The sequence below is a fragment of the Typha latifolia genome, chromosome 5, assembly GCF_019914945.1.
Source record: "Typha latifolia isolate L0001 chromosome 5, TyphaL0001v2, whole genome shotgun sequence".
Lineage (NCBI taxonomy): Eukaryota > Viridiplantae > Streptophyta > Magnoliopsida > Poales > Typhaceae > Typha > Typha latifolia.
The window spans coordinates 10,792,712-10,813,701 of NC_133090.1; the positions used below are offsets into that span (position 1 = coordinate 10,792,712).

Below are 20,990 nucleotides of genomic sequence, written 5' to 3' on the forward strand. Positions count from 1 at the left end.
GGTTAGCGTGATTCTAACACTTTATATCTGAACTTCTCTTTTCGAGCATTGCTATGCTAAAACACGGATAATATAAAATTTAATGAAGCAAGGGTGAAACTGTAGTTCAAGCGAAGACAAGCAGCAATAAGAGATTGTTATGTTTTTATTAATATCACATGAAACTAATCCAACCCATTTGTTATTTCATTCTGCCATCTCGCAGGAATACATGCAACAACATCCTCCTTATAATACACTAGGTAAGAAGATTCAAAACGAATGTACTTTTTTGCTATTACATGTTGAAAGATTATATGGACATGGTTGTGATTTCATTCAGTAAATCTTTTGCGCAGGTCCTTAATTACCGAGAATATTGATATCAATTTGATGAAAGTAATGGATGGAAGAGATGCTCAATGGGAATATTACTTGTCCTCGAGGGAGAACAAATAGTTGTAATTTTAGAAGATAACCTATATGTTGATAGTTGGCCTGGCTTCTTAATACATAAATTTGCCATTTGACTTAAGGATATTGTCCGTGTTTAATTTTTCTACCTAGCTCAATTGCATGAATTATATATATACACGCGATCATGAGATAAAGTTGCTTAACTAGATGATATGAAAGGTTGAAGAACGAAACACACTCTTACAAGGTTTACATCATTAACCTGAGTTTCAAATGATCCATCACTCTCTCTTTACAACGCCATTATTCCTGCTGTCCATCGATAAGAACCAAATCACGCCAATATTTATTTCCAATAAGTACATTACAATCTTCTAAAGCTACATGTATGTCCAATGCCCCTCCTGTACACTACAATAAGTATCTGCTTGTTGATTTGTTTCAGTATCAGTAATGTCTGCGGTGCGGATCTGCACAAAATATTTATGAATCAAGCCACCATCATACTCATATTACGTTTAAATGTTTTTACCTAGAATATTCATTGATTTACGCTTAATTACCTGGTGGATAATAATTCTGTGGCATGTATGTCTCCGTCGGATATGTGGGAGGTGGGTAGGTCTGCGGTGGATATGTTAGCTGATGCATGAGAGGTGGATACACATAAGCTGGAGAAGAATTAGGACTAGGAGGAGGATATGTAGGTTGATGGTAAAATTCATGATGGTGAGACACAGAAGGAAGGTTATAAGGACATGATAGTGCTGGTGGAGCAGATGGACCACAGCTTGATGCACATCTATGCTGCTTGGTAAACAATGAATGATGATTTAGTGACATTCTTTTTGAAAAGGAAATTTATAAGACGAGAATGTGAACGAGGCTTACTAATGGATTTCTTGAGAAGTGCATGATCAATTTAACGTCTCCAGCATACCTGCAAACATTTGTCTTGGAACTTTCAGAACAAATTAATTCAGGTAAGTAGTTGATTGAGTTCGGGTTTTGGTTACTTATACGTACTTGGAACCATTAGTCTTGATAACGCAAATGGAATCATCAAAGCCTTCTGTGATAACTTTATTCAGCTGAACTCTGAAAAGACGAATGCAGTTGTCAATAGGAAGCATTGACATTAAACTTAAATTTGAGAAAAGGCATTCAATACCGAGTACATGATAATGTCGAGATAAACTAAAGAGTTGACTTTTATATTGAGGTTCTAATTCATCTTTAGAGTCCTATCATACATATATTTCGAACTGAAGGGGCATTTGCATTTGTACACCTAATAAGATGCATCTTTCAGTATGTCTGATGAAAATTCAGAACTCATATCTTTCAGATAGTATATTTTTGAATTAATTTTCAATATTCTAGTGGCATATATTTACATTTTAGAGTACCGATGGGTTTACATTCAAACATCAAGCTTTCTCAGAGGTGCAAGTACACATAGCTAACTTTCTGAAGGGACTAAGAGAAACTTATGATGATAATACCTTCCACTGCCAATGAAAGTATCACGCATCACACTGTTGCTATTCCACACATAGATGTTCATGTCAAGGATCCCAGCAATGAGTGTTATGTGGAATTTCTCATCGAAGACCGGCTCCGTGTCTCCATCTGATTACCAATTTCCAGATTACGATAACCCAAGAACACTTATAAATTATCCAATTTGATCACTTATAGACGTTAATTAACAAGGTCAGATCATACCAGTGCAGGTCCGTGTTTGAAACTTGCAGTTATTATATTCAACTATGACATAAGGATTTTGCTTTGTGAACAGCCCAGTGTTCTTTAGCTTGTTGCATCGCAGAACTGCATATGGACAATAAATGCATCGATCTCTAAGCTTTATAGCAGATGAGAGGAAATGAAACAAGTAACAAGCAGGATTGAAGATATCTTACTTATGACCTCAAGAGTTTGGCCGTGAATACCATAAACGTCAGACATGAAGGCAAGAGTAGGAGAAGGACAAGAATATGAGTTTAATCAAATTAAGGCGAGGTATATATATATATATATATATATATATATATATATATAAAGAAGGCGTCAGGCTAGTGATTAACTTGTCTAGTACGTAATAATTTGAAAACTTTCCTTTGAATCCAGATTGCCTTGCTTAGGCATCAGAGATATCAATTTATTTGATCCAGCTTAGTCTATTAATACTTTTTTCATTAGTAATAAATCTCAGTACTGGTTACCAGCTTGATTCTGTTGATGCTTAATTATTTGACCATTAATCAAGTGACATAAGCTCTCGGAACAGAAGTTACCATCATTATCTATTCCTTCCCATATCTAATTAATCCAACAAAATATAGTTTTATTATATCGATCGTTAACAAATTCCGAGTATAAACCAATTCAATCAACGGAGTGGAGGAGACCTGACTAGTTCATATATATTATTGCATAATCATGCGCCTAATGTAAGGCGACACCTAGTTTATTGTCAACCCACTGAAATGCTCGCGAAACAAGTTGGAGTATCAGCAGTTTCTTTTATATTTGCTCACGTAATTAAGTATTTTTAGAAGTCAACCATATATGAGATTTGATCAGTTTGATCAGTCTCAACAATATTCTAAATTTAACAAGCTATTTCTATTGCTAGAAAGTACGAGTAATAAAAAAAAGACAGGGTGTTAACGTATTCATTTAACAAGATAGATTTCCTATACTGTCGTCTAATATATCGTGAATATTTTGACTAATGAATGGCATAACTTGTGTCGTCAGACATCATCACAGAATAAACATGACGGGCTGGACCGATCTAAGATATGAGAAAGTCAAATCTACTTAATTTCAGTGGAAGACAAATATAAACTTGATAGAAAAAAGATACTAATCATGCAAACTCGAACAAGAATGTTTAACGAAACCTCGTCCAACCAAGGGTAAAAAAAATTAAGAATAGTTTTCATGGATCAAAGACTAGTACACTATCAAATGTAAATGTAAGATATACTTGTAATACATTTCATTGCATGACAATCTTGGCTAATTGTTAAAGTTGCTCGTTCTCCCAAGATTTTATAATGAACTCTATTCGTGCAGTAGACCACCAACTCTGCTAGAATTCACAGAGTTAAAAACTCACATATTAATACTCTCTAGAACAGTAATGTAGATGAACAGTTGTAGGTTATCTAGCCTCCAAGATATTCATAATGTAGATTTGGTGATAAAGTAGATCTTGGACAAAAGTAATAGAACTCCCTTCTTCTTCTTTTTAAATAAAGCTTCTATGATTTTGATGTGTAAGAGATCTCTCAAACTCTAATATATATCTTAATTTGACTGATTATTCGAACGATTTCTATTATCTGCTGATTTTTTCTTTGGTCAAGAGTTAGTTCAAAATATTTGTATGGAACTTTCCTCGCCCTCTAACTATGTTTTAAAATAGTGTGTTTAACTAATTACCTTTTAATGGTGATTGCCAATTTGTGACAAAAATAAGGGCAATGTGCTTGAAATTACTTAACTAGTCAGATGTTTAAAATCTGTTTCGGGGAAAAGCTTGGGTTGTTTATTGAAAGCATTGAAGGACTGTCATTTGAAAATAATTTAGGTATGACACATTCCTATTGAAAAAGAATTCTTCACTTATTTGAGCATGGTGAATCAATTTGATTCTTAAGCCTTTGATGATGTCTTTGGAAGCCTCAAATATAATATTTATATATAAAAGAAAATCACAAAACATCAAAAGATTTCCACACAAAAAACTCTAACACACTAATATTTTTTATTTTTTTCAGTATTATTGGCCTTAATATAACTTACGCAACGAGTCCTCAACAACTCACAAAAATTCTCCTACAGTCATTATCCGGAAGATAAGTCATATTAGAAAAGAAGTCCGACAAAGTTATATTACAATTTGACAAGATAAATTTCTATAATGTAAACAGCTGAATTTTATCATACATTGGTTCTTTTGAGTAGTGAATAGCATAACTTGTTTCACTGTACATAGCTAAAAAATGAACTAATGGTAAAATATTCTAACTGGTGTTGAAATTGTTAGTAACATGCAAGGGATTAGTTCCACATCCAAAAAATTAATGAAAGAGTTAAATATTTATATATTTCTACAACGACTCTCCTCTTCCTATTTTTTAAATTATTTTATATATGCAGTTGGAGAAATGCAGAAGAATTTCTTTGTAAACTCGATCAAATATTGTGGCCTAGTTAGAATAAATGGTGTTGACAAAAATATATGCTGTCATTCCTTATTATTTGACTTAATTAAATTGAGCATTTGACTATTTAACAAGTCCATCCTCTACTTAGCTCCCTATGGCCAAACTTCTGGTATTCTTTTTGGATCTGTAATAAAAATTGAAACAAATAAAAAAAGTCAAACTAGAGGCTTCTATAGTTTTGGTTTTAATTTGGAATATACAATTAGCCTATTTATATACACAGACATGGAAAGATCATACACGAACAGTGGTGTCAACGAGCTGAACTTGAGCAAGCTGATTTTAGCTGAATTTAATTTATTAAATATGAACACAAGCTAAGTTATATAAATGAGTTAAAATTCTAGCTTGTGTTTGACTCAAAATGAATTTGAGGTAGCTCATGTTTCAGTCATTTGGCTTGGTGAGCTAAGTTAGGATTAAAATAATAAATATAGAACCATTACATCTTAATGTAACGATTATAATACCTTATAACTAGTAATCAATTTTTATTCATCAGACTTGAATACGAAGGTCACTCTCTTTCTCTCTCTATATACACTAAGCTATATCGAGCCAAATATAAGCAAATTAAGCTTGGCGCATGTTTGATTCCTTTATATTTCGAGCTCAGATCCTAGCTCATGTTTGGCTCAATATCAAACTACTAAGTTAATCTCGAACAAGATTTTGAGTCGAATTATTCAAAAACAACAAGCTAGATTGACAACTCTATAAATATTATTATATTTGTCAAGCTTATCCATTGCTTCAACATTAAGCAATTTGATGAAGGGAGCGAATGCCTAATACCATTAATATTTTGTTGTCTCTAAGATTTATTTAGAGGTTTTAAATAAATAAAAGTGTAAATAATAACAAAAACACCCCATGTAACACAAATATTAGTTGGATTGACAATCAACTAATTGAAAAGAAATCAATGCGATAAAACTAGTAACCAATTGTTAAGCCTCAGTATATGTACTAGATTAAGATTTTGGAAAGTGTGCTTATCACAACACCATTAATCAAAATTCTTGATATATTAATAGATTAAACTGAATGAAAAGATCAAAAACCATGTCCTAGAAGAGCAAGACCAATAGTGGAGGACTAATCACCTACATCTATTTAAATCCTCTAGATTGTCCTCTCAACTGATCCACCACAATTTCCTCCTCTTCCTACCTCTCTTTGGCTCCATGTTCCCTGTCAATTATGGGATCCAAAACCAGACTCTTGAGGTCAGAGGTAAGAATCAAATTGCATTAAAATTAATATATGATTGCATCTCACTTTGTTTCTCTTCCTTCAAGTTATAATGCTTTTGAGGTGCATTTGGCATTCTTCTATAGTTTTGGGGTGCAATATGTTGAGGAACACTGAGTACTTCACAACCCAAGATCCTTATGTCATCCTTGAATATGGCGGAACCAAGTACCGAACTCGAACATGCACCGGTATGTATATCAACTATTTTAGCTGATCTATTTGGCCTAACAGGCCCTGAATTTTTATTAGTTTTTTTTCCTAATTGAATTACTTGTGTTGTCATGATCAAGATGGAGGCCGAAACCCCAGCTTCAATGATAGATTCCTGATAAGGCTTATCGAAGGGCTTCTCGAGATGAATATCTACGTGTGGAACAGCAACACCTTTATGTCTGATACCTTCATTGGCAGTGGGAGGTTGCTTAATTTTAATTCTCTTCATGGAATTAGCTATCAAGAGTGTAATTTATGTTTATAATCTTATAAGTATATTTGACTTTTGAACATGCCTAGTCGAAATTCCTTATAACTAGCTTTGAAGATCATAATTAAAATTGAATTTTTTTTTTCATTTTGATGAGATAAAATACACACAGAGAAGCAATTTTAGATCATTTTCTCATTTGGATTTTTAGTTTATATGAGAGTGATTTTTCCTGGTCAATTAATATATTTTCTTGTTATAGTGATGTCAATTGAAAATTAGATCTAAATGCAAATCCTCAGGGTTCAACTGCAGACAGTCATCGATGTTGGATACAGTGGTGATCCTTGCATGCTCCAGACTACATCTGAAAGGTAACTCGTTTAATACTGAAAGTGAAATTTCGTATACTATTTATCTGAATTCGTTCCTAGAAGTTCAAGACAAATGCTTTCAGGTATGCTGGACAAGTTAACTTGATCATGCATTACTCGGGAGCAAATGTTTCAGTAAGCCTCCTTCCAACACTCTTCATGGGCTATATATCTTTTCTAAAACCTTTTAATTAGCATTCTTTAATGCCTTAGGATTGTGTTAAACATCTGGGAAACAAAAGGGATTACACTATGTACCACTAAATCTAGGCTGTTTCTTTTGGCAAAGTCTGAAAACAAATTAAGATAGTTTGTAAATAGCAAAAGTGTAGGATGTGAGTCATAGAATCATATGATTAAAAGGTAATTAGTAGCCAGGGTATGAATCTGAGGTTTTCCCTTCTTTTAGAACATTGATATTGTGAAGAGCAAATCCAGCCTACATTTGGTTTTGTTTTTTTAAAAAAAAAGAAACAAAGAAGTGTAACAATGTTTACTTCACTTACCCAAACAATCATGTTCTTCCACAAGCACCATGTCCTGATCCTAATATTTGTCTACCTCCACAAATTCTCATGCAGCAGCAGGCACATCCACCTCTTCAGATGCATGGGCAACAGCATCCCCATATGCATTGGCAACAGCATCCTCCTCATATGCATGGGCAACAGCATCCCCATATGCATTGGCAACAGCATCCTCCTCGTATGCATGGGCAGCCTTATGATCCACACGGTAATTAAGATTCAAAAATTTATTCTTCCTGCTAATTATAATTCTTCAGAAGTTGTACATTAATGCAGGCATAAATATTTTATGCAGGCCCATATCCACCTGAACCCTATCCACCTCCTCATATGCATTGGCAACAGCATCCTTGTTCTATGCATGGGCAGCCTTATGATCCATGCAGTAATTAAGATTCAAACAGTTATTCTTCTTGCTAATTATAATTCTTCAAAAGTAGTGCATTAATGCATGCGTAAATATTTTATGCAGGCCCATATCCAGGATGTCGACGATAAATCCACTAAAGATATCGAGAAGCAGAATAAGCTTTAATGGTCACAGATTTGCTGGTAGAAAAGAGTGATTTTAGACAGGCATATTATAGTTGATGAAGAAATACTACTGTTTGTTTTTAGTCTTCTACCAAGTGCTGCATGCCTTCTATTATACATAGAAGGACATGATGAAATTACGTACAGACAGGAAGTTTGGCAAGATGTGTGCTCTGATTCTGTTTTGGACGTGTCAACTACCACTCTATGGGCTCACCCGAAAAATATTGAACTTGTTAACGTTCTGCACTAAGACTTTTTTAAGTTGAACTTGTCAGCATTTCATCTATGCTAGCTAATTGTGATGCTCTATTAAAATTTTAGTCAAAATCATAGTAAAGCATAAGTCCGTGACATAATGACTGAGTTAAAGTAAAGTCTTCTATATTACTGTTGTGGTAAACCAATCAAGTCTTGATATAAAACTTCGATCTGTAAAATAAACGCTGATCATATAATTAGATTTCAATATATATTAGCAAGAAAATAAATTATTGGAGCTCAGCATGTCTGGAAGCAAAAAATCATTGATTGAAGCATAAATATACACATCTGCCGGGAGTGGTGGATAACAAGGCTGCCCATGCATATGAGGAGGATGTTGCGGTACGTATGTCTGCTACTGGATGTGATTTGGGCAGTGGTACGTAGAAGGTGGAAAGTGGCCAAAATTCAAGACTACTAAGACTAATAATTATTATAATAATAATAATAAAAACAGATACATAACGGACATATCACTATCTGAGGAGACAAGGGTACTCCTCAGCCGGCCCTAGCATAGCACTCTACTAGGGTTTGGTTTTTTTTTTCCTCGCAAGAGGGCTTTCCCCTACCTCCGATGATTCTTCTCACCGTCGATCTTCTCATCGTCTTCGACGGGTTGCCTCTTCCTCTCCCCCTAGTGGGTTCTCCCCTCCCTTTCTCTCTTCTTTCCCTTCTCTTCCTCCCTCGACTCTTTCCCCTTCCTCTTTACTCGTCCATTCCTTACTACCCTTCATCCGGGCTGCCATCAACAGTCGCCACTTTCTAAGCACCGTGGTACCTGTCCGATCCCCTCCTCGACCTCTGTGTCACCACGGTCGGAGCTGAAGACTGCGGATCTAGCCGACCCACTCTCTACTCGTCCGTTCCTTGCTATCTCTATCGCATCGCCTCAGCCTCTGTCGCTGTGCCTCGCCACGTTTCGCCATGGCCTTCGGCGCTGCGCTTGTGCCTCGCCCCATGTAGTCTCGACCTTCGTCACCGCGCCATCACCTTGCCTTGTCTCAACCTCCGTTCGTCTCGTCTTGTCTCGACTCACCTCGCCTAGCTTTCGTCACTGTCGAAGCTAGTATATGCACTATTTCTTCCTATTTTGAGCCATCTATTTTTTAAATTTAAATCTGTGTCTGTGTGGATGCAATGAGATGTAAGAGGCAGTAGATCCTTGCTCTTCCATGTTCTTAGATTCACAAGTCTATCCAAATGGAGTTTTTAGGTGTTTTGTTAAATTCACCGGACGTCATCATTGGCGTGCATGTATCCTTGTCAAAGGTGGCTCCTTAGTTGGGTGCTTAGCTTCTCAAGACTCATGTTGTTCTACCTATAGTACTGCCTACTGGCTAAGCGAGAGGTTTGCCATTAGAGTGTTCTATCCCCTCTACTTTTATTGTGCTTGAATACTTGTTATGATACATGCATTAATCATTGTTCAGACTGTACTAGAGCCAAGTGTGGGGCTTGCTTCTAGGGCTCTTGTCCTATTTTTTCTTATCATCCTTTATATCAAGTTGTAATCAGTATATTGAAATAAATAATATGATCAATCTACGGATTTTCTTTCAAAAAAATAAAAATATAACAAAACAAATACTGAGAGGAGTGTTAGAAAGAGACTTGCTGATGCTTGTCTTGAGTGCACATGATCAGCAAACGTTTTTATCAAACTTTAATTAGGAGCAAATTGATCAAGTAACTAGTTAATCGATTAAGTTCCTGTTTCAGTATTGGAGATGTACTTGGAATTCTGAGTCTCCAGCATGCAAGGCAAATCATCAAATTCTTCCAACATGACCTTTCGCAGATTAACTCGTTTAATTTTATGATAACCATAACCAAAACTGAACTTGTTCTTTACTTTCTTGAAGTTAGCTTAGGCCAGCACTCAAGAATGCAATGCTATCCACGCCAACTAATTAGTTTCAAAACATCCGGATCAATAATTGGGTCATTCGAATGGAATTCCAGTGAAATCCTTTCGATAAACATTCAAATAGCTTCAAAAAATGAAACGCAGTATCTTTCTTTTGTTTTCCATCTTTCATTAAATCTTAGGATAACTTATGTCATATCTCTAATACTCTTTTTTCAAAGATTAGATGTTACAAAAATATGAGAAAAATAATATTTAAGAAGCAAAAATTGTTTGGCACAGAATATTTTTTTTTTTTCAAAATGACAAAAAGTATCATCGTATGATTTATTAAGATGGAGGACTTTAAAGAGATAAAGTATGAGTATAATAATAGCCATTTTTCTTATGATTGCTCTTTCAATAGTAATAAATATTATTTTCTAAAAGATATGTGTTTTGTTCACAAAATTGTCAACTATCATAAAAAGATACAGTAATTGGCCATTTTTTGACAATATAAATTTTCTATTACATAATATCTAACAAGTATAAAATCCTAATAATACAAGAGCACAAGTGTACCAAAGAGTTTATCCTACAGAAACTTGTGAATCATATATAATGAGCATGCATTTACATCTTCAGTTCATAGCATATGAAACAAATCATGTAATAGAATAAATATCATAATCACTTTCATCATCATATATGCAAGATAATAGTCAAATAGAAGCCAACTCTACCTCTCTTCCTTTTTGTCACATATTAGCAGTCCAGCCACAATGTAACAATCAAAGACTAGTCAAATAATTTCAAATACCCCCAATTTTGTCGCAGTTAGCAAACACTATAAAAAGGTATTTAGTAAAACAAACAATATTTTGAAACATAGAAAGAGGGAGAGGAAAGTTCCATAGAGATTACCTTGAACTTTTGGAAAAAAAATTCAGCAAATAATATATAAATCATTCCAACAATCACTGAGAAAAAGATAGATTAGAGTGAATGTCAAATATGAGATATATGATTTGCTGAAAATTATCAGAGAAAAATACTAAAAAAAATTCATGACACACAAAAAATTATATATATATATATATATATATATATAGAATTTGTCTTAACTTCTACAACCACTCATCTAAAAAATAATTCTCCAAATGCAAGCCAATATCCGCAACTCAAGTCATATTAAGAAATAAGTTTGACGAAATCATATTATAGTTTAATAAGATAAATTTCTACGTTGTAAACAGCTGTATTTTATTATATATTTGATCTTTTGACTAGAGATTGGATAAGTTGTGTCATTAAAACATAATGTACTAAAGAATAAACTTGTACAATATTCTGACGTTGAAGTTTCCAATCACATATTGTTCCACATCCAAAAAAGAAAAATATAAGGATTTATATATCTTTGTCATGACTCTCCTCTTCCTATTTTTCAATTATATATCCAGTTAGAGAAATGCACAATATAAAAGGATTACTTTGTGAACTCAAGAGCAAATATTGTGATCTAATTATAATAATTGGCATTAACAAAAATAATCAATATTGGTTTCATCTTCAATTTTCCTCGTTCTGAGAATATGTCAGAAATAAAATAGATTCGAGTGAATATCAAATAAGAGAGATATAATTTGCCGAAAATCCATCACAAAGAAATACTATAACAAAACACACACATATATATATATATATATATATATATATATAAACTTTTTTCAATATTATTGGCCTTTACTTAACCTATATATATGCACCAAGCCCCCTCACAAAAAAGAATTCTGCTACATACAAATCAATATCTCCAAGTTAAGTCACATTAAAAAAGAAGTCTGACGAAATCGTATTGTAGTTTAACAAGATATATTCTATATTATAAACAGATGTACTTTATCATATATTAGATTTTTCTGACTAGTAATCTCACTGGGCATAGCTAAAGAATAAACTAGTTGCAAATTATTCTAATTATGGTTGAAGTTTCCAATCACACACAATGGATTAGTTCCACATCCAAAAAAAAAATAGAGTTTAAACTATTTATATATCTCTATAATGACTCTACTCTTATTTTTTTTAATTATTTTATATTTCCAGTTACAGATATGCACAATATAAGAGGATTTGTTGCTGAACTCAAGAGCAAATAGTGTGGTTTAATTAGATTAAGTGGTGTTGACAAGAATAATCAATATTCGTTACATCTTTTACCAAATTAAAAATATATGCTGTCGTTCCTTATTATTTGATTCAAATTAAACATATTGACTATTTAACAAACCCATCCTCTACTTAGCTCTCCTTTGCCAAACATATAATTTGACTTAGTTTTAATTGAATGTATAACAAGCTTATTTATATGCAATGACATGGAAAGATCATACATGGACAGGGGTGTCAATGAGCAAAACATGAGCAAGCTGGGTGTTGCTTGTGTTCAACTAGAAATTAAATTTATTGAACACGAGCCAAGTTGTACAAACGAGTTGAAATCTTAGCTTGTGTTCAGACTCAAAAAGAGAATTCTAAAGTAGCTCATATTTCAGCCATTTGGCTTGGTGAGCTAAGTCATCCTGATTTATAGCTCTACTCAACTGGCTATGATTAAAGTAATAAACTTATAGAGTTAAATATTTATTATTAGATCTTAATCTAATAATTAGAAGACCTTACAAATTGTAATCAATTTTCAACCATCAGATATGATTACAAAATAGGCTTGGCTCAGATCTTAACTCGTATTTGGCTCATTTAATTTAATTAGTGACTCAATCTCCAACAAAATTGTGTGCTAAATTGTTCGCAAACAACTAGCTAGATTGACAGCCATATATATATATTATTATATTTGTCAAGCATCTTTGTTGGTTCAACTGCTAAGCAATTTGATATACGAATGCCTAACACAATAAGTATTTTTTTTCCTCTCTAAGATAAATAAAAGTGTAAGTAATAACAAAAATTAATCCATGTAACACAAATATTTAGTTGAATTGGCAATCAACTTATTATAAAGGAATCATTAGTAATCAATTGTTAAGGTTCAATATATGTAATAGATTAACATTTTGGAAATTGTGCTTATCAGTTATCACAATACCATTAATCAATTTAGTTGTTACATTAATAGATCAAACTGAATGAAAAGATCACACACCATGTCCTAGACGTGCAAGGGCAATAGTTGAGGACTAAGCACCTACATATACTATTAAATCCTCTTCTTCTCCTTTGCCTATCAACTCATCCATCACAATCTCCTCCTCTTCCTACCGAGATCTCTTTGATTTCATGGCCGCTGTTAATTATGGAATCCAAAACCAGACCCTTGAGGCTACAGGTAAGAACTCAATTCCATTAAATTGTATGCTTGCATCTCACTTTGTTTCTCTTCCTTCAAGTTATAATGCTATAGATATGCATTTGCCATTCTTCTATAGTTTTGGGGTGCAATATGTTGAGGAACACTGAGTACTTCACAACCCAAGATCCTTATGTCATCGTTGATTATGGCGGAACCCAGTACCGAACTCGAACATGCAGTGGTATATATAAGTATTGGGATAATTTTATTCAGACCATCTGAATCATTATTGTTTTTCTTACATACACTATGTAAATTTTTTTATTACCCATATATATCTCTTGAACTAAAAAAAAATATTCACGTATGTTCTCTTTAAAAAAAAAAAAAAAAAAAAAAAGTAACTGTATGGATCTCTAAATCAAAATAAATTTTGATTTGGAATGTATGTGGTAAAAAAAAATTTCAGAAAGTATATATAAAAAATAATAATATCCAGTCTTAATTAGAATTATTCTTTAATTATTTTAGCGGATCTCTTTTTGCCTATCCCCTTAATTTTTATTAGCTTTATTTCTACTTGAATTACTTGTGTTCTTGTGTTCTCATGACCAAGCTGGAGGCAGGAACCCCAGCTTCAATGATAGATTCCTGATAAGGCTTATCGAAGGGCTTCTCGAGATGAAAATCTACGTGTGGAACAGCAACACCTGGATGTCTGATACCTTCATCGGCAGTGGCAGGTTGCTGAATTTTAATTCTCTTCATAGAATTAGCTATCAAGAGTTCAATATATATGTTTATAATCTTATAACTACATTTGACTTTTGAAAACATACCTACTCAAAATTTCCCGTAACTCGCTCTGGAGATCATAATTTTTTTTTTTTTTTAACCATCTTGGTGAGATAAAATACATACAGAGAAGCAATATAGATAATTTTCTCATTTGGATGTTTAGTTTATATGAGAATGAATTTTCTGGTCAATTAATATGTGTTCTTGTTATGGTGAACGTGTCAATTGAGAACTAGATTTAAATGCAATTCCTTAGGGTTCAACTGGAGACGGTCATCGTTGATGGATACAGTGATAATCCTTGCATGCTCCAGACTACATCTGGAAGGTATAACTAATTTAATACTGACAGTGAAACTTAATTCATTTACTACTTATCTGAATAAATTCAAGACAAATGTTTTCAGGTATGCTGGACAAGTAAACTTGATCATGCGTTACTCAAGGAGAGCAAATGTTATAGTAAGCCTCCTTCTAAAACCTTTTAATTAGCATTATTTAATGCCTTAGAGTTGTGTTAAACATTTGCAAAACAAAGAGATTAACACTAGGTGCCACTAAATCTAGGCTGTTTCTTTGGGCAAAGTCTGAAAACAAAATTAAGATAGTTTGTAAATAGCAAAGAAGGATAGGATGTGAGTCATAATATCATATGATCAAAAGGTCGGTTTGTGGATATCTTGAATTTTTCTCTTCTTTTCGAACATCAATATTGCGAAGAGCTAATCCGACCTACATATGATTTTGTTTTCAAAATGAGCAGCAAAGAAGTGTAACAATGATTTACAGTGCTCTTCCACAAGCTTCGTGTTGTTATTATACAAACCATCCTGATCCTAATACTTGTCTTGCTCCATGCGTTCTCATGCAGCAGCAGGCATATCCACCTGAACCTTATCAACCCCCTCATATGCATGGGCAACCTTACAATCCACACGGTAATTAAGATTCAAACAGTTGTTCTTTTTGCTAATTGTAAGTACTTCAAAAGTAGTACATTAATGCATGCATAAATTTTTTATGCAGGCCCATATCCAGGAGGATATCGACCATAAATCTAATAGAGATATCGCAAATCAGATTAAGCTTTAATGATCACAGATTTGCTGAAGAGAGGGTGATTTTAGACATGCATATTGCAGTTGAGGAAGAATATTACTGTCTGTTTTTAATTTTCTACAAAGTGCTGCATGCTTTCTGGTACATAGAAGGCCATGAGGAAATTATGTACAGGCAGGAAATTTCACAAGATGTCTTCTCTTTGTATCTTCTTCTAGACACAAAACTATGCAAAGTTGAGTATTAGAACTCTTTTCACAGACTTTATATTACAAGGAAACACTCTAAACCTGGGTAAATTACTAATTAATAATAATTGTAGCAGTTATATACAAGATGAACTTAACTACTGCCCGAATGATCCCAATGACTATATTTTTTTTTTTTCTCTCAAACCCACAATGCAACATTTTTGATAATCGAATCTGTAACCTCACTGTAATCCTTTTGTCTCAGTCCTTCCATCTCAGTAATCTGCGTAAAATAGTTCTTCGATATCTAATGTAGATACAATGAGTAAAAAAATTGGTTCACCATGTTCCATCCAAACCCACGATATTTTTTTCGAAATCCTCTCCAAAAGATAATATAACAACTCCAATAATCCCAAAAAGATACTCTCCTCTTTAAAATTGCAAAATGTATTTTGAAAAATTAAATCTACACCCGTGTTTTTGAACCACTTTTATTAGGTTTGACTACATCTATTAACATGAGTATGACCCCTTGACTGGGTAAATCCAATTATATGAGAGGTTGGGCAGGTTAGACCTAGATCAGGCTCAGGCCGGACATGGAAGAATCATGGGCTCATTGGCATTTTGAGCAGCTCCATTCTGATCGATGTAAGCATTTGGGTGCATAATATCTTATAGTGATTACATGATCTATAGAACACCAACACTGAGGTTGTTACATAGAAATTAAATTGAACATGTGGATAATGTCCATATACTTTTAGATGCCTCAGATATACTAGTATTTCAACAGGGACTAAACAAGGCTAGACAAGGTTTAAACTTATGACCTCTAGACAAACTAGCTATTATACTATTTTAGCTAACTAGTTAATTCAAAAGCTTAATCTGTTAAATAATAATTCAATATCCATGTTATATTCAAGATATAAGAGGATTGGTAAAATGTGGGCAAGGTGACGTTTGATTGAGAGAACAATGAACCTGTGGGGCTCCTACAAACATTATAGGTATGATCAAACTGTTCTTAAGTCGATTAGTATAAGTCTAATCTTTATCGGATTAGGGCACTTGGGTTAATCCCTAGTATAACTCTATCTAAGAACACCATATATATATATATATACAATAGAAATACATTAGATCTATAGATCATATCTTTTTAATTCTTTCTCTCCACTCAAAGTTACGTCTAAGTTAGTATGAAATTAGTGTGTCGCTCTCGACAGATATAGTATGGTTCAATATCAACCTTGAACTAAAGTGTATGTACATCTACTTGATTGTTATTTTATGATCGAGCCTTCCTTTCTCTGCATCAAAGATCCTACATCTGCTACATCCGCATAATTGAGATCTTTCAATACATACCAAGGTGATACTTTACCATAGGTCCTGCAGTGGGAAACTAAGATACACCAAAGGTGTGATGTCTTTCCATTTATTGTGAAGAATTGTACAAGGAACAACCAAAGACAAAACATCACGGCACTCTCTCTATCTGTGAACAAAACAAACTATAAAAGTTACAGAAGCACCACCAGGCCCGAAATATGATTTATGCATCATCCAAAACATAAAAGTTTTCCAAATCTAATCGTCATCCAAACAGATTGGATCTTCAATCCTCTGCCCTTGCAGCATCCTCTTTGCCCTCCTACTGGTTCCCTCTCCTTGCACACCTGCTCAACAGAGAGAAGGGAATTGATGCCAAATATATAGATATACCAATTACTTCCTCTCTAGGATGTAATATCCCTTTATTCCTCTCCAACCAAAACGCCCAAATGACCTACCCCCTAAACTTCTTTCCTTTAAGGGTCTGTTTTGGACATGTCAGCTGCCACCTTATGGGCTCATCAGGAAAATATTGAACTTGTTAATGATCTACACTACAACGAAAATGTTGAACTTGTCAACATTTATCTATGTTAATGCCTAAGTTATAGTCCTCATGATAATGAGGTGGTAAACCTATCAAGTCTTGATATAAAGCTTTGATCTGTTTAGCAATTTAATTTAAAATAAATGCTGATCATATTACATTTTAATATCTATTGGCATGAAAATAAATTTGTGGAGCTCAGCATGTTTGGAAGCAAAATTTGTTGGTTGAAGCATATATATATACCTACCTGGTGGATAGCAAGGCTGCCCATGTATATGAGGAGGATGTTCCGGTACGTGTGTTTGCTGCTGCATGTGGTTCGGGAAGTAAAAAAATTGAAGGTGGAACATGGCCAAAAGTCAGTACTACTAAGACTAATATTAGTAACAAAATTATCAGACTTGAAGAGTGTTAGAAAGAGACTTACTGATGCTTGTCTTGAGTAACGCATGATCAGTTTAACTTCTCCAGCATACCTGCAAACATTTTTATCAAACTTTATTTAGAAACAAATTCAAGTAACTAGTTAATCAATTAAGTTCCTATTTCGGTATTGGACGTGTACTTGGAATTCTCAGTCTTGAGCATGCAAGGCAAATCATCATATCCTTCCGAGATAACCTTTCGCAGATTAACTCTGAGGCAATTCATTTAATCCAGTTGTTAGTATGATCATCATAAGCAAAGTTGAACTTGTTTTTAGTTTCTTGAATTTAGCATAGGCCAGCACTCAAACAGAAGGGAATAATAAAGCAACAAGAAGAATTTAGTGCCAAGCAAGATGTTGGAAGAATAATAAGAGAAACTTATGATCATACCTAACGCTGCCAATGAAGATGTCAGGCATCAAGGTTTTCCTGCTCCAGACAGAGATATTCATATGGAGGAGCCCTTCGATGAGAGTTATTTGGAATTTCTCATCAAAGTAAGGTTTCCTGCCTCCACCTGGATATCCATTGACAGATAATGAGAAACCGAGAATATTTAACCGATTCAATTGCATTTCAACAAAAGGAAAATAAATTCTAGAGATCTATATGCATGTGGTTACCTTTCATATGAAAAGATCAAAAATGTCCCTTTTGATAGTATAAGAATTAATTTAAGCCTTATAGTTCTTTCATCACAAATCCCTCTCAATTTTGTACATTCGACATTGTGAATATTTCAGAAAGAGAGAAGATAAAGGGTTAAAAAAAAGGTCAAACTTTAACAGTTTTGATGGAAAATTACAATCGCTTTCTTTTGACTAAAAAACGAACGACTGCACATCGATCAAGAATACAAGACCACTCTAAATTTTTTGGCATAATTACAGGGATGTAAATTAGAATTAATACCCGAGCAGGTCTGAGTACGGATCTGGGTTCCGCCATACTGAAGAATGGCATACGGATCTTGCCTTGTAAACCACTCCGTGTTCCTCAAGTTGCTTCCCCCCACGACTGCAGAAGAACAGCAAATGCATCTCTAATAAGCATTACAGCAAATAGGAAGAGAAACAAGTAAGCATTCAATTGCAGTCATACACCTTATATTACCTGTGACCTCAAGAATTTGGCCTTGGATACAACAAGTTGTTCTCATGAAGCGCAAGAGATGTAGATTGATCACACCAAGCAAACAAGAAGGTTGGAAACTATCAGATGGGTTCAAACAAAATCCACCAAATTGATGAAATGAGATGGTAAAATTTGATCAATTTAATCTCCGTAGTTCCTTCCGATTGCAAGTCTCCTGGCTCGGAGAAACGCCGTTACCCGACCCGGCGCTTCTTCGATGGTCTCGATATCTTTTTATATTTGTTAGGTCAATTTATGAAAAACACCTTACTTTTTGAATTTATTGTCGTTCAAACACTACTGTCTCAATATTTGTGAATAAGGACAAAATGTAAGGTGGTTTTAATAAATTTCTATTTTTTATATTATTTTTACTAAGTCGGATAGAATAGAGAAAATGATATTATTCAAGAACAAGGCAATATGGATTGTATTTGTATAATATAAGTACTCACAATTAATATCAGCACTTGATGCTCAATTAATTAGTTCACAAAGTCAATGTCCAATTGATGAACTTCGTGGTGCATAAGTAACCACCCTTGTATAATACTCCTTTCATATATCTAATTAATCACAGCCACCATTGCATCATATCTTTCTTTGTTATGAGATTATGGATTTAAATACTTATGAGTGCAATTTTTTTTTTCGGCGAAAGAAATTAAAATAGATTGTATCTATATGCGTCTGATTTCTTCTATTAAAAGTGTTGTCACATATATCCAACTTATGTATCAAAGAGAGCTTTTAGTTATATTATATATATATATATATATATATATATTCACACACAAATCTAATAGTTTAAAGTTCGATTACTAATTAATTTATATTCTAGTTGTTATATTGCAATTTAAAGGTTCGACCTTTAGTTGTATAAGTTTATAATTTTAATCCTAGCTGGTTGACGGAGTTAGCTCATCAAGCCAAACACAAGCTTGATCAAATATTTCTTTTCTTTTTCAGCTCAAAAATATTTGATCAAGCTTAAATAGTTAGTATATACCTGTGCAGGTCCGAGTGCGGATCTTGGTTCATAAGGATCTTGCTTTGTGAACCACTCAGTGTCTGCAGAAGAATGGCAAATGTGCAAGTGACATGCAACTGTGCAAGTATATATACATCTTATGGTTTATTACCTGTGACCTCAAGAGTTTGGCCTTATATCCTTGGTTGTTGTCATGAGGCAAGAGATGCAGATAATAAGACCAACCAACCAAGAAAGCTAGGATTACTAACATATTCATGAAAAACTCTTTTGAACAAGAGAGAGAGAGAGAGAGAGAGAGAGAGAGAGAGAGAGAAAGGAAAATTTCTTTCCTTGCATGGGTGGAAGGTAGACTTTAGTTTTATTAGCTTTATATTACTCTATTACCTCTATTTCTTTCCTGTTCTGAAATGGTTTGTAGAAAGGAGTTTGGAGCTTTGGCGGCATTGAATTTAATTATAAGATATGAATGTTGTCTTACATGTAAAATGATGGTGAAGTTATTGAATTCTGATAAGCAGTATTGGGCTGTGATAGTTTGCAAAAGATATTATGACACAATCAGAAAAAGAAAAGTTCAAATTGAAAGTCTTTTAAGAGACTCTCTCACTTTCAGAGAGTGGTTATACAGTCTGGCCAATCCTTTAGAATTAGAATTATCGAAAAAGTTGGGAATGGTGCAATTGATGCAGCTACTACTGAACTCTCCACCTGATAATAAAATTCAGAAAGATGAGATGAGATTTTTACTATAAAGTCACTTTACAAATTCCTTAATAATAATGGTGGGAGGATATAGAAGGTGATACTTGGATTGTGAAAAATGAGAATTCCACTTATAATAACTTCTTCTTCTTTTTTCTTTGGTTGGATTGTAATAATCGGTGCTGACCAACCAGGGATAATCTTGGGGAAGTGAGCAAAGATGAGTGAGTTATATACATCTATCTACTTTTGAACTGTACATATGCTAATGGTGTTCTAATAGAGGCTGAAGAAGTATGGGGTGGGTCATTTTAGAAGCTCTAAGAAGCTGATGGAGAGGCTGGACGGCGGCTCATTGTTGGTGTAATATGGCTTGAGAGGACTTTTTAAAAGTCAATACCTTTTGCTAATAAGTCTACGGTGAGACTCTTTTGGTAATAAATTCGAGGGACATCTATTTTGATAAATAAAAAGGATTAATTTGGTCTAAAACTCACAAAATTAGTGACAAGGAGAGTAGAACCCCTCAAGGTCAAGGTGGGGGAGCCCAAATATAAGTTTGACATTCTTGGAAAAGAGATGGAAATAAACATGCAGTAGTG

General features: G+C 33.9%; 4 protein-coding genes across 5 annotated transcripts; 2 read left to right on the plus strand and 2 right to left on the minus strand.

Moving 5' to 3' along the window:
- Window positions 1-776: 776 nt before the first annotated feature.
- On the minus strand, window positions 777-2,367 carry LOC140789139 (elicitor-responsive protein 3-like). Its single transcript, XM_073138745.1, has 6 exons — window positions 2,322-2,367; window positions 2,125-2,229; window positions 1,902-2,028; window positions 1,423-1,494; window positions 1,288-1,336; window positions 777-866 (listed from the first exon to the last, which is right to left on the minus strand). Exons 1-6 carry the CDS (start codon window positions 2,365-2,367, stop codon window positions 777-779), a joined length of 489 nt encoding a protein of 162 aa, XP_072994846.1.
- Window positions 2,368-5,827: 3,460 nt separating this feature from the next.
- On the plus strand, window positions 5,828-6,890 carry LOC140789140 (elicitor-responsive protein 3-like). The gene is made up of 5 exons (XM_073138746.1): window positions 5,828-5,876; window positions 5,981-6,085; window positions 6,188-6,314; window positions 6,624-6,695; window positions 6,779-6,890. Exons 1-5 carry the CDS (start codon window positions 5,828-5,830, stop codon window positions 6,888-6,890), a joined length of 465 nt encoding a protein of 154 aa, XP_072994847.1.
- Window positions 6,891-13,139: 6,249 nt separating this feature from the next.
- LOC140789594 (elicitor-responsive protein 3-like) lies at window positions 13,140-15,262 on the plus strand. Its single transcript, XM_073139357.1, has 7 exons — window positions 13,140-13,224; window positions 13,325-13,429; window positions 13,805-13,931; window positions 14,243-14,314; window positions 14,394-14,448; window positions 14,858-14,924; window positions 15,013-15,262. Exons 1-7 carry the CDS (start codon window positions 13,176-13,178, stop codon window positions 15,039-15,041), a joined length of 504 nt encoding a protein of 167 aa, XP_072995458.1. The 5' UTR covers window positions 13,140-13,175; the 3' UTR covers window positions 15,042-15,262.
- A 1,394-nt stretch (window positions 15,263-16,656) lies between these two features.
- LOC140789298 (16 kDa phloem protein 2-like) lies at window positions 16,657-18,947 on the minus strand. 2 transcript variants are annotated; one of them, XM_073138953.1, is made up of 7 exons: window positions 18,672-18,947; window positions 18,471-18,575; window positions 17,949-18,075; window positions 17,696-17,767; window positions 17,558-17,606; window positions 17,378-17,438; window positions 16,657-16,924 (listed from the first exon to the last, which is right to left on the minus strand). In XM_073138953.1, the coding sequence occupies exons 1-7, from the start codon at window positions 18,715-18,717 to the stop codon at window positions 16,836-16,838; spliced, it is 549 nt and encodes a 182-aa protein (XP_072995054.1). In that variant the 5' UTR covers window positions 18,718-18,947; the 3' UTR covers window positions 16,657-16,835. The 2 variants fall into 2 exon arrangements, with proteins under 2 accessions (XP_072995054.1, XP_072995055.1); XM_073138954.1 differs by having other exon boundaries at window positions 17,378-17,435; window positions 18,672-18,897.
- Window positions 18,948-20,990: the final 2,043 nt, after the last annotated feature.